Source organism: Equus quagga, chromosome 19, assembly GCF_021613505.1.
Source record: "Equus quagga isolate Etosha38 chromosome 19, UCLA_HA_Equagga_1.0, whole genome shotgun sequence".
Lineage (NCBI taxonomy): Eukaryota > Metazoa > Chordata > Mammalia > Perissodactyla > Equidae > Equus > Equus quagga.
This window is the reverse complement of record NC_060285.1, coordinates 26,472,778-26,487,234: the sequence shown is the minus strand read 5'-3', so window position 1 is coordinate 26,487,234 and position 14,457 is coordinate 26,472,778. Positions and strand designations below refer to the sequence as shown.

At 35.2% G+C, this 14,457-nt stretch overlaps 1 protein-coding gene across 2 annotated transcripts in view; it reads right to left on the bottom strand.

Moving 5' to 3' along the window:
• Window positions 1-14,457, bottom strand: part of CEP83 (centrosomal protein 83) — a 106,877-nt gene that overhangs the window by 33,172 nt on the left and 59,248 nt on the right. Inside the window, exons 6-10 of one of the 2 annotated variants that reach the window (XM_046646775.1) lie at window positions 11,307-11,558; window positions 8,578-8,709; window positions 2,087-2,201; window positions 701-845; window positions 436-585 (exon numbers count right to left, since the gene is read on the bottom strand). In XM_046646775.1, coding sequence (XP_046502731.1) covers window positions 436-585; window positions 701-845; window positions 2,087-2,201; window positions 8,578-8,709; window positions 11,307-11,558 — 794 coding nt within the window. The remainder of the gene's footprint in view (window positions 1-435; window positions 586-700; window positions 846-2,086; window positions 2,202-8,577; window positions 8,710-11,306; window positions 11,559-14,457) is intronic. The other variant, XM_046646776.1, reaches the window with a different exon arrangement.

Below are 14,457 nucleotides of genomic sequence, written 5' to 3'. Positions count from 1 at the left end.
TTATTTTTGCTAAAAACGAATAACCTGAATTTAATCATAAAGAATATAAGATAAACTCAAATTGAGGGATAATCTACAAAATGACTGGCCAGAACTCTTGAGAAGTATTAATATGCCCAAGATTACAGGAGACTAAGTAAAGACAATGTGTGATTCTGGATTGGATCTTGGACCACAAAAAGGACATCAGTGGGACAGCTGGTAAGATATGATTAAAGACTACAGGCTTGATAATAGTAAATATTTGATTGCCTGATTATATTAACGTTAATTCCTTAGTTTTGATTATTGTAACATGGTTATGTAAGATGTTAATATTCGGAGATCTGGGTGAAAATTATACAGGAATTCTTTGTACTACTTTTACACTCTTTCGTTATCTCTGAAATTATTTCAAAATGAAAAGTCTAAAAAATATATATATGCATATATAACCTAATACTCTGAAGTTCCCTTCTGGCCGACTCTTCTGCCATCTGTGAAGCCCGCAATTTCTGTTCACACTGATCCTTTTCAGATTGCCTCCAGACATCATGTTCCACTTTCATTTTCTCTAAATCCGCTAATCTGTTCTCAAGTTCTAGCCTAAAACAAGAGAGACAATAATTACATTATAAGAACTACGATAAGGATGATATGACAGCAAAATATTTCCATTTGTGAGGAGATTTAACAGAAAATAAAGCAATTAAGCACTTACTTTTCATCTTGTAATACCACAAGTTTTTGATAACCTTCTTCCTTGGCAGCTTGTACTTTACGTATTAATTCACGATCCTTTTCTACTAAGAGCGTTTTGTGGTGTTCAACAGCTGATTTGAGAATTTCATTGTCTGACTGTAATCCTAGTAAGTTTTTTAAGGAGAAAAATGTACTATATTCAATGTTACTAAGATGAAAAACCACAATTAACAGCAAGCATTCATAAGCTGGCAAGACAATTAAAAGGGTAGAAAGTAAGTCTCTCTGGGTATATATTCTCAAAGATCTTTACACTACTGATAAATTTTTCTTAAGAACAAAACAGACTGAAATTAAAGAGTTAATTTTTCTTTCATTATTTTATTTAGCATACACACACAAAAACTTTCATGTTGAGAGCTGAAAACATCAACCTGGATGATATCCAAAGAGGTTTAAATACTTCACCTCTAAAAGGGTTCCGTAACCTAAGCCCCCTGCAGACAGCATCATCATAAAGCTGGCTGGAAGCAGAGTGAACAAATCATAGAACCCTTCAAAACCTATCATTCTAGCAGAACTGTCCAATTTCTAGTAGAAATATAAATTGGAAACTTTCAAGTTTGTCCAATGAATTCACAAATCTTCCTCGTAATGAGATGGCAAGTGTTTTGGAGATGCAGTGACTAAAACAAATTCATATCTAACTCAAAGTTAAAAAAGAATGCAGAGCTGGATCTCAAACACTAAGTTCCTAAAAAAATTTACTCCCTAACTCTACAGAAACCCATCAGTAAATATCAAGTAGAAATATCATAAGCTCTGTCTGAAACTACAGAGGCCAGTTCAACTAGACCAAATCAAGGACACTTATAACCCTAAAGCAGCTTATTTAAGCACTTATAAAAGTCAGAAATAATATAATTTCTGAGGAATCTTGATGACAGGGATATTCTAAGACTAAACTGGAGCTTAAAAATAAGCCTAGACTGAATCATGTTCAATAACTGGCCTAGGGTCTATATAAACAATCTTAAAAACTTAAAAATTTGGCCTGAAACCCACCTATGTTCCCCACATTCTTTAGACTTAAAATTGCCTGGAACTAATAATCACATCATCTAAATAGATTTAAAATTATAAACCCAAGAAGTATGAATTCCTTTTGTAAAGTTTCACTTAATTTATGTCTTAATCAAATAACTATGATATAAACATGATTGATTTTTTTAACATGTTAGATCACAGAATGTTCAACACATAAACAAAAACAACCCATATGTGCTCTAAGATTAAAATTCAATTAAGCTGAAAATCTGGAAACAAAAATTCAGTCTGACCTATTTTAATAATTTGAGTTTATATGTGAAAATAATAGTAAAAAGCATGGGAAATCATATATTACCATCCAGTTCACTTTGAATCTTATTCCTTTCTCTTTCTAGCTCACTCTTAGCTCTTGCTGCCTCCAATTTGATGTCTGTTATTTCTAGTTTGTTTGAATGTTTAAGTTCTTTTACCTGTTGATAATTAGAAATTAAAATTACTATTGGTCATTTTCTTGCCATTAAGCGCTTCCCCAAAAACCTTAGTAGAAATGAGAAAACGTTTTGGTAGCAGAGTACGGAGGGTAAGTGACTTCTAGGAGGGAAGGTGCTTCAGTGCCTGTAACAGTACTTGGCACCAAGAAAACAGTCTTTTCCAAATAGAATTGAGTCATTTCTTTACAAATATCTGGATGGGGTAATCTGGCTTAATCTCGCCTTAAAGACTTAACTACCAGTACCTAAAATCCAACAGTCAATGACTGACACATCTTCAGAAAAAAAACTAAAACGCTCTTTTAAAAAAAGTGGTGATAAGAAGGCATTCTAGGTATAAGTAACAGCACGCAAAATGTTATACGCTTACAACATCACAGTCTACTCAGAAAACAAGCAATGTGTTATAGGTAGAACAGAAGGTGTGAAATCCAAACTTTATATGCCATACAAAAGGGCTGTGCACACTGTTAGCTATTGAAGGTGTTGTTTCTGAAACAAAAGAAGCTATTGTTTCTGAAACAAAAGTTAATTCTCATTGCAAATGTGTTGGATTAAGAAACTGAAAGTAAAGAAACCAATTATGAGGCAAAGGATTGACAAAGGGGGCAAGAAGGAAGAATTAATTGAATTTGGTGACTAAATAATGTGTGTGTATGGGTGGCAGTGGGAGGAACAAGAATAAAACATATATATAAATCAAATTTTTAAAGCCCAAAGTGAATGTAAACAATTGTCAATATTTTCCATATAATTAATCCATCACATATCAACTTTAGTTTTCCCTAAGGCATCCTTTTTGAAAGTTGAATAATTCTTGTTCATAAGTAGTATTCCTTCATTCAGTCAATAAATATTTATTGAGCATCTATTATGTGCCCTAGCACTGCTTTAGGAACTGGGGATACAGCAGCAAACAAGAAAGCTTTGTCTCTCCAACCATCTGTACCAATCTCTCACATTTTCCATATCCCTTCCCTTTGATAAGGTGCTTCTAAAGTTAAGTACAGTACTATAATGAGGATTTCACTAATACAGACAATAGGTTAGCTAACCCTGCATTCCAACATATTACTATACTAATATATATAACCAGGAAATCATAGTAGAAAACCACAAATAGATATAACCCAAACATGTAAAATGTGAGATTGTGGGAACAGGAGGATAAAGGATAATTTACTTGAGTGCAATAAAAATCTATAAAAACTGGATATGGGAATTAGAAACAAATCAGGAAGAGGTCCAAGAGCCAAAGAGAGCAAGGATGAGAAACAGAAGTGCCTCACTGAAGAGACTCCATCCATGAAAGGTCTTCAAAACGATGCAAGGAATGGTGTAGGGCAAAATCCTCGCTTAAAGGAAGCAAATAGAAAAGCAAGTACTGTGCTGCCTCCGTACTGCTAACCACACAAAGGCGCATCCCTCCAAATTAACTTGTAGATTTTTAAATGACACTACATAAAATTAATAACTTGTGCTGACATCAGTTTTGTATTTTTAAATCATTCTGAAGTTCTTTTCTATGAAAGCAAGTCTCATAGAACAATGTTTAACTACATGAAAGCAGCTAAGAAATTGTATTTATTTTAATAAACTTTCTGTAGATTGGGTTTTACTACATTATAATTTCACCAACAGACAGAATTTAAACTATAAATGCTTTAAAATTTTGAAGAAATACAACTACAATGAAAATCCAATTTCTATGACAAATGCAGTTATAACCTGCTATTATATACTAACTGTAAAAGGTTAAGAATGACAAAGCAGTTCATTAACAAACCATGTTGCAGCTACTTTAAATACAAGGTGGAAAATTAGAGCCATCTTATTTTGTAGAATCTTGATTCATTTCAACAAGAAGAACTACAAAATACATAAAAACCTATTTCTTAATTCATTGCACCCTGAGATTTACTGAAATGAGAAAACATTTTTCAACTAAACTAATAATTATTGAAACTTAAAGAATACTGGATAGGAAGTCAAATGCGTGAAGTCTGTCTTCAGACGTATTTTTATTATTAAACTAGTGGTATATGCCCAAGCAAGGTACCTGTCCTCTCTGCATTCAAATTTACTCATCTATGGACCTAGATGAGTTTAAGTTTTTCTTCAGTGCCACACTTCCATAATCCTAAAATAATGAATGCACTTATACTAATCGTTAGCTTCCTAAAAATATATTTAAAAGAATTATTTTCCTTATTAAAAATGAAAAACTTACATATTTATTACTTAGATATGACAAATAGTAGTGTTTTCTATGAATAATTTGAACCAAATCCCAAATAGTCATAATCAAGTTTCTACCTGCCTCTAGATCCCTGGTTCTTAACCTTCTTTGTGATCAGGCCTCAAGACTCCTAGGAAAACTAGGGATCTCAGGGATCTTTTCCTAAACAGAATGTTAAAATGATGCATGTAATTTCAAGAGATTCACAGATTCACAGTCTTCTGAAGCTTCCAGGGGCCAACCTATCCAGTTTTATTTTTCCCCCACAGTATTTTCTACGTAGATTCTGGCCTTTATGTTGTGAATTTGTTTTACACTTTTGACACAATAGAAGCAAGTATTCAGAGATCACTGCATAGTACTACCAACAAAACTTTAAGAAATGTAAAAAGGGCAACAGTAGGCATTTTACAGGGGTTCAGAATCTGTAAATTACACATACACACACAGAGACATGCAAGAAAACAAATATGTAAGCAAGAAATACAAACATAGTTGAAAAAACTGTATTACTCAAGAAGCTCTTGATGCAAAATCCAAAGAGATAGTACTTAAATTTGATCTTTTCCAAGGTCTGAGATGGAATGACCTTATTAACCCAGCCAATAAGAATAATTCTGTGGGATGACTACTTTAAAACTGTATATTTTATTGGAGTTCTAAGGATCAAATACTTTATGAGGTAACTAGAAGAATTTATCTCTATGAATGTGAAATATCTTTAACGTTACCAGTTTCAGGCCATCTTTGGTAATACTTTTTAACCCAAGACAGAGGTAGTCACACTGACATAACTGTTCAAAAATCTAACAAACATTCACAAATTTGAATAACTTAGACAAATGCACCCCAGGTGTTCCTTTGCATTGCAAACAACCATTTGCTGGAATTGCAAAATGTTGATGAAAATTTCAAGTTGCAAAGAAAACTGTGACAATCATGTTTGAAATATTATTTTAAAATTTATCCTTCCAATGAAATCTTTTTACATGCAAGATTTCAAATGAAAACTTGGTTTGTCTAAAGTTGAAGGGTGGTTTTTAATATGCCATTTATATGCAAAATAATGCAAGTGTACCTTTAAAAAGACAGGCAACTCTTAGCAAAGTGTGTTAATAAGCAAAGAAATAAATAATACTATACTAAAATGCTCTTCCTTCAGCAGAGTAGGAAAAATCTTCTATGTGTTAACTCTAAAAGGAAAGAGCAATACAGAAGGGTACGTACAGAAAAAGAGAAATCAGAGTCAGGACACAAATGAGCTCAGGGAAAATGTGCTGCAGGAAAAGTATTCGGTGGTCCCCAAGAGAGTGAGAAGCCACCGCAGAAGCCAGCCTAGCCAATGTCCTGTTGCTCTATCTATGGTTCAGGTTATCCAAGCTATTCCACTCTAACTCAACTACTCAGGTCCAGAACAGTGTTTCGAAAATACTAAGTACTCAATAATTTTTTACAAAATTGAAAATAATTTATACCAGAACTGGAAGAAAAGCATGAGAGAATTCCCTGTATCCTAACTTTACTTCTTTGTGTAGTCTATCATTGTAGGCACTCAATATGTATCTACTGAATGTATAAATAATCTATTTACAGTTAGTCAGGAAGCAATCAAATTATTTATTTATTTTTCCAGCAGGACTTATACAATCTTAGGAGGCTGGAAGTGTTCTTAGGGATCAGCTAGAACAATGCCTCATTTATGAGGAAATTGGATCCCAGTGCTATTAAGTAACTTGCCTGAAGTTATACCCACAGTTATTGACACAATGAGGAAAGAACTAGACAATGAGCTTGAGGTTCTGCATGTTACATCATTTTCTCATTCAAGGATATCACTAGTGTATAATTGTTGCCATTGTCATTTTCATCACTGCCTACTATTTTTTGTGTTCAGTGCCATCTTTAATCTTACAAAAACCCTCTAAGAGATAGGTACTATCCCCATTTAAAAGTTAAGCAGATCAGAAGTCACATAGGTGGTGAGTGAGATGAGTCAGGATTAAAAGATAGATCCATCTGATTTGAAGCCCTTGAACTTTTCCGTTGACTTCACTATCTTCTCCAAAATGACAGTTTTTAATTTCTAAATATTCTAGAATTTCTAAAAAATTTCTGAATCTCAGTCTGTAAGCTAGATTAGAAAACTATACTTGAATTAAAATATTTAACAATTAAAAATCTTATTGGCTAATTTTCACTTATTCTTTCCAGTATCAGCCATGTCTAATGAATTAAATGACACATTGGCTACAAAACCACTTTGTAAACTGTAAAGAATAGAAAATCAAACAAAAATTTTAAATGTCCCTAGGTATATAATCTGCAAATGTAAAAGAGTATGTGTTTGCCATGAAAACAACTGGGTAGACTATCTCCCAAGGGTGGCATCCAATACATCTAAACATTATGGTTTGGCCCTTCAGGCACAGAAATCCAATTCTGTCACCACACTTAAAGAAGACTCCAAAGGTTAGACTCACATTAATAAAGTTGACAAAGAGTGATCTATAAAATCAGAAGGTCAGTTTATTAATTACAAGAAAAAACTATAACGGAAACTAGAATACTCTGAAGAACTAGTATATTCTCTCCCTATAGACAAAGTTACATAGTAAGTCAAAAAAACAGAAAGCTGCTTGGTGATCATCAAATCAGAACAAATGGAATGAGATGAATTGACTGTTTCATGGCCACAGATTAAAGCAGATTAGTGTATTCCTTTCCACAGTAAGAATGATCTCATCAATGGCACCGGAATACTAGCATTCTGATGACCAAAATGGTCTCTTCCATCTGTCATAAACACTGCCTGAGGCTTCTCAAGTTAATTTCTTGGTCAAGGAATTTATGATGAATACTTACTCCTTTAGATAAGTTCATATATTTCTACCAGGCTACTGTACATTTCTTCTGGTCTGGGAGCCATTTTGTTTTTTAAGGTGATTTTTTGTAACTCTGCTCTGATAAAAAATACATGATTTCACTGATTCAGAAACCAGTCTTATTTCTAAGTCCTTAGAGATGCCCCAAGTACTACTAATAATAATAGCTAATATTTGGGTGATTATATATTAGACCTTATGCTAAGTGCTTTGTGCATTATATCTTAATCTTTGCCATACTCTATAAGGTAGGTATAAGTCTCATCTTATAATGAAAAAAACTAAAGTATTCAGAGAGAAAGTAAATTGTCCAGGGTCACACAGCTAGAAAGGGGAAGAAACAGAATATGAATCCAGTCTGTCTGACTCCAGAGCTGATATTCTTATTCACTACAGTATTTTACAAAATACTTTCATCATGTTATCCTCTTTCTGATTATTGGATTCTTTATATACACTGCACTTGAGGGGGAAAAAACCTGTAAGTTCCTGAAAAACTCTGTATATAAAAGATGGTCAAACCATTATATTCTTTTAAAAATATCATAGATGCAGATCATGCTGCTAATATTAATAAAAAGCAATGTCTCTCCTCTCTTGGAGCTTATATTTGGTGGAGGGAAAGAAAAAGAGAGACAAAAAATAAATGAATATATCAGATGGTGTTAAAAGCTATGAAGAAAAATAAAGCAGGTAAGGAAGATAGACAGTAAGGCAGAGGAAGAGGGAAGATGGCATCTTACAAAGTTAAGACAAAGAAGGCCTTTCTGATAAGGTGACACATGAAAGAGGTGAGAAAGCAAGCTATGTAGATATGTGAGGGAAGAGCATGCCAGGAGGGCAAATGCAAAGGCCCTGAGGTAGAAATAAGCTTGCTCAAAGAAAAGTGAGAAAGCCAGTGAGGCTGGAGCAAAGTGAACAGCAGGGAAAATGAACTGCGAGGCTGTGGAAAGACTGCAGGGGCCAGATCACACAAAGTTCTGAATGAGTAGAGAGTAGAGACCATTTAGGAGGCTATTGTAAAAATAGAGCCTAGAGAGATCTTGTCTTGGAATAGAGTGGTCACAGTGGACTGGGTGGTAAGAATTGGTCAGATTCTGCATGTATCTGGAAGGTAGAATGACAGGATAAAAAAAGATTTCAATATAGAGAACTAAACTATTTAAGCACAAAATTTGTCATTATACACTTTCAAGCACTCTAAAGAAAGCAGCAGAAACATAAAGTGACTTACTTTACTGGTCAATGTATTTATTTCCCGTTCAGCTTTATGCAATTTACTGATTAAAACAGTATTTTGTTCACTGCTTGATTGTAGCTCTGTTTCCAAGCGTTCAGCCTGTAGTTTAGCTGACTGTTTTTCAGCCTTTTATCAAAACAAAATATTTTAAAATTTGTTCATAACTTTTCACAATTATGCAAAGTAAAATAAGCACTATTTAAAATATATGTATAATCATACTACGCAAAATTATTCAAAACCTTGCCAATATTAACACGTACCAAAGTAACAAGAGTTTTCTCAAAGTAATTGGTAGAATTCAGAGGACAAATATTTGCTCCAGGAAATACGCAACAAAGGTATCTGGACAAACAACCTATCAACAGCCACCAACAAAATAAAACTCTAACACTCTTCTCATGAGAGAACCTAACACACTCACTTGATACCTTTTACTCTTATTGCTGACATAATCTGAGCAAACATTTTTGGGCATTTCAAGTCCACAGCAGATATGGAAAAGCATATTAGAAGGTAGAAGAGAAAACTCATTTGTAGTAAGAACTAAACATCTAAAATCAACAGAGATTAAAAAACAACAACAACCAAGACATGTAAGAATTCAAAATCCTCAACTAATCTGGAGCCTTTGGAAGTATGGGCAAGGAGCTCAATAGCTCTTGAACTCATCACATAATAAAGATTCTTTATGAAGTCTGTAAGTTGTCAAGAAAATTTCTAGTTGGTAATACTTATAGTATTCTGTACTTAGGGAGGGAAAACTAAATGCTTTTAAAAAATGTTTCTATTCAAAATAGTTAAAATGAAAATGTTTGGCATTTAATGGATAAGCTTCAGTTTTGTAACATCTCATTTCTTATATAACTTAAACATGATAAGGAGCATATTTCAACAAATAATTAGAATAAAACCATTTTCCTCAAATATAGAATGATACTCTGGGCACAACGATAACCAAAAAAAAATCAAAGAAGAAAGAAATACTGTTGTCATGTGCTTATTTTCACTTCATCTGACAAATGATAAAACTAAATATAAGCTCTTCTGAAAATGTCACATCCCACCTTTCGTCATCATTTAACTCGTCCTGAAAATAATCCCTCTAAATGACCTCAATGAAAAGTTTCCCGCTGAGACCATACACTATAGTCAACTGCACTAATCCCACTTATTCTGTCACTGTGTAAATACACTAAGGATGGAAGGATGGCAACATAAACAGTCTCATTGTGAACTGCTTCACGTCCTCAAGGTCCAGTGATACTGACTTCAGTTCAGGAAACCAGTCGATACTGTCAGAAGCTTCATCCAAAAAATAAAAAGGTGATTTCTACTCTTCAAAACATACCAATGTACTCCTTGTACCAGCTGGCTGGGGAAAAAATTACGATTTTGGATTTGGATATTGGATTTTAATTACAAACTAGGTACTAGTTTCTAGTACCACTAACTTTCCTCCAACTCAAATAATTTCACAACTATCCTGAAAACTAAACAAACAAAACACTTTGGATTGCTCAAAATAAATCAAAACAATTAAACTAGTCTATTTGCTACATATTAGACACTAAGAAATAGGAGAAGTAAGCATATCTGAATAAGATGGCAAAGGGTCCAGAATATGCCACCACAGCATAAAACTTATTTTGAGCTGAAGGCGTTTGAGAATGAACAGACACAGGAAAGGTTTTTCCCTGAACTCTTCTTTTCTGCCTAAAAGCAGAGCCTCCAAAAAAGCATTTAACTGGCATAAATCCCCTCTCCAGAGGCTTTGTAACCAGGGAACACTTACTCCTATCACAGAGACAAGAAGTCAGCATGAGGTTAAGAAATCAGGTTACACAGACATTGTCACAAAACTGTCATATCTCCCATCTATTTTTCTAAGAATCCATTTATCTTTCCTAAAAGTCATTTGTTGTCCTATAAGTGCTCTTTCTCCCTCCCTCCTTTCCCTATTAAGATGGTATATGAGCCCCAAATTCTAACTGCCTCTGAGTCACATTTTCCTGTGAACTCCTACGTATATACATAAATAAAAATGTTTTTTCTCTTGTGAATCTGTCTGTTGTCAGTTTAATTCACAACTCCCAAGCACTGAACCTAAGAGGATAAACAAAGTTTTTCCCCTCCAACAAGGAAAACCAAGAATTTTCATAGGAGAATACCTGTAGGAGTACCAGCCTAGCTCTGCCAGCTCTTTTCTTTCTCTAATGAACTCAGGGAAATAATTCAGTAAAGGTTTGTATGCATTAGTAGCCAAGTCGACTTTTGTTACTCTGGCAAGAAGCTGTCAAAGATACAGAAGTATGGCATTTCTCCTTAAGCAGGACTTATGATTTTAAGACCTTAAATCACAGTGTAAGGAAACATAAATCTAGGAAGAAATTGTTCTTTCTGGTTTGAGGTGATTTTAGTCTTCAAAACTCAAATTTTTTTGGCTTCTGCATATTCTCCTCTGTGGCATTATAAGAGTTAACTCACTTCAGGAAGGTGACTTGACTGCCCAAAAATAATCCCTTTGTAACTGTGGTAGCATAGCTATTGCTTATGAATCAATAGCTTTCTTCTTTACAAAAAGAATACATACTCTTGGGATTCCACAAATGTGTCAGCATTAGATTGGTGAGCATACATTTATGCTCTAAAAATCAAAGGCTTGTCAACTGCACTTAAAAAAAAGTATGCCATACTCTACCGGGAAGCAATTAAAACCTTACCTCCAGGGATCTGACTGTTGCCTGCATCTCAGCCAACTGCCGCACCTGAATTCTTTGGACATTTTCTACCTGAGCACCAGAATTCTCTTTTTCAGCCCTTAATTCTGCTACTTCTGCCTCTAAACCTTTTAATTTCTGACACAAATGGACTTTTTCTCGAACAAGTTGCTCCATTCGTTTGCTGTCTCTTGTGGGATCAACACTAAGCAGCTGATTATGCAGTTCTTCTTTATCTTTCTCCAGTCTCGCAATCTAATAATAATTTAAAAGAAAGCACACAACCTTAATCAAATTTGCAGCCATGAACATGCTTTACAAGTCAGTAAATTAACACTCAAAATTGCACAATATGAAAAAGAAAGCTCATGTGGTTAAATGAAGTACAAAAGTCTAAAACATCACGTTCTTCCTTCCGTACTCAGCGTGACTCAGATGTGAGGGCAAAGAGCTTGTCCTATTTTCCTTCTATCTCCCCACGGTGTCTAACACTGGGCTTCATCAGTTGCTGACTAAAATTCAAAATTATACTATAAAAATAATTATTAAAAACATGTCAAGCATTTCAAAATTCATCAGAACATTATAGGTGTTTACACAAGATCAATATGCTGATTACCACTCAGCTCTTCCTCATGTGACAGCGATTCCCGGGCTAGGGCTACACTAACAAAGTTACTTTATTCCAAGGCAACTTAATCCACAAAAAAGCTGCTTGTCCATGTAAGTAACTACAAACGTAACTGGTAAGAGTTTTTAAATGATAGCTGAGAGTTTATCAAAGTCCTAGTTGTAATGACAGCCTAGTTCTTAATTCCTAGATTCAAGAAAGAACTAAAAATCATTACTTTGAGCATGTGGAAAAGTTGCTGGGGAACTTGCTGAGTGGAAACACCGGTGGTCTTCTCATTCAAGCTAACTGTCATGGCCGGATCCCGTGGGCCTCCAAATCGGCGGGTTCCAAACTGCTTCCTAAACTCTGAGGCCCTTCAGAGGCCCCTCAGCTCTGGGAATGAGTGGGCCAAGTAATCAAGGTAAAACTCATTCTTTCCCCTTCCCGGTCTCCCCAGCTACATATCCCCTCCCACTACCACCCCCAAACCTTTTTAGTTAGAGCAGCTCCTCTTTTTAGTCTCTTTCTATATATATGGGCTTTCTTGAGATGATTCAACTAAAAGAAAGGATTCAGCTGTTAAAAAAAAAAGTTAGAAACCAGGGCTCTGAACACCAGGGGTTGCTTGTAGCCAGGATGAGCTTAGAAGGCTCACTCAAAACCAAAAGGACTTTATGAAATGCTCCGCAACCTAGGCAAAAGTAGCCCATGAGACAACTGCTCAGATTGCTTAAATGAACCTGCAGTGTGTGAGACCTCCAGCCCAGGGCAGAATTTGTTTCCTTCATCTGTAAAATGAGAAGTTAGACTGGAGGCCCTCTAAGATGCTTTTCAGTTTTAACATGTAGTGATTCCAATTTGGTGTTGGATATGCTGAATTAAAGATGTCAATGGGAAACATAGGTAGAGCTATCCAGCAGGAAAATATCATTTTTTTCTAGCAAATAAAATTTACCCTAGAAGGCAGCTGTAGAATTCAGAGTCAAGTCCTCAAAGGCCAACAAATGAGGGCCTCTCTCCTATTTTTCCTCTCACCCTTTACATATAAACGTTACCCCTGGAGTTTGGTCCCTAACTACCTTTTTTCGCCCCCATATTCTTTTTCCTTTGGCTAGCTGTGTGACTTTACGCAAGTCACTTTTTCACTTTGGCATCAGTTAACATAAAGGGCTTTGGCTGGATGATCCTTAAGATACCATTTAGCTTTTGCATGAAGTAACTCAAATACAGTTTTAACGTGCTATTTTAGAGGGGTGGTGGCTTACCTAGGTCAGGAGTCAATGTGTAACTCAGGTTCAGAAAATGGTGGCCTTGACTGAGTATTTACCATGGATCAAGTACTAAGTGCGATTCACATAAAATTTCATTTAGTAACAATAATTTCTCTTGGAGTCTTCATTTTATATATGAAGTCAGACAGCGAATGTTCTTGACCACCCTATTTCCTACATTATTGCTTTCTCCAGTAGTTTTGAGAGGCGTCCGTGTGATAGCTGAAGTGGTAGCTGAAGCTATGGACTGAGCTAGCTAAGGGCAAAGTCCAGATCAGATCCCACACGTATAACTCCCAAACCAGAGCTCACTATCAAATCATTCCTACCAAAAGTAGCGATCACTTTCTTCTAATTTCTCTATTCATTTACTCATTCATGCAACAAATATTTATTGAGCACTTACTATGTACCTGGCACTGTTCTTGGTAGTAAGGATGCATTAGAGAACCCAGCAGACAAGAAAATCATCACAAAACCAAAGAGCTTATTTTCAATCACTGCTATGACACCATTCTCGTCCCAGTCATCTGGGCACAGATCTTGGACTCATCCTCAGCTCTTCCCTTTTCTTCTATTCTCAATCAGATTCACACGTCATCTTCCTTGAAATCCTTACTTTGTTGTGCTCTCAATCCTTTCTCTCAATTTCCAAAAGGCTTTGTTTGAATTTTCCTTTTATGATATTTATCCAAATCTCCCTGTATTACAGTTACCTCTGTATTTAGTTTATTCTCTTCTAGAATATAAGCTTACTTGACAAGAAAGCTGATATATTAACCAATTTTATTTTCAAAAAAACTATTGAAGTAAAGGAAAATGAACAGAAACAGATGAGGGACTAGGACTAGTTGTTGATCATCTTTCCAAAGGATGTAGCACCACTCTAGTTCCCCAGAGCACACAACAGGCAAAGGTAGCATCTCTGATGGCTCCATCCATCTTTGCTTTCACTATCTTTATGATGCAGCATAGAGAAGTGATTAAGAGTACAGGCTCTGGAATCAAACGGCCAAAGTTTTTTGTTTTTCTTTCAGTATTTACAGATACTGCTCTACTGTCTTCGGGCGTATATTATTTCCAAAAGGAGGTCTGTTGCCATTCTTAGTTTGGTTCTTCTGTACAATACCTTTTTTCTGGTTTTTTTTTTTTTTAAATTAAACTGTTTATTTTTAGATGATGGTAGGTTCACATGCAGTTGTAAGAAATAACACAGAGTGATCCCGTATACCGTTTACCCAGCTTCTCCCCTGGTAATAACACAGAGTGA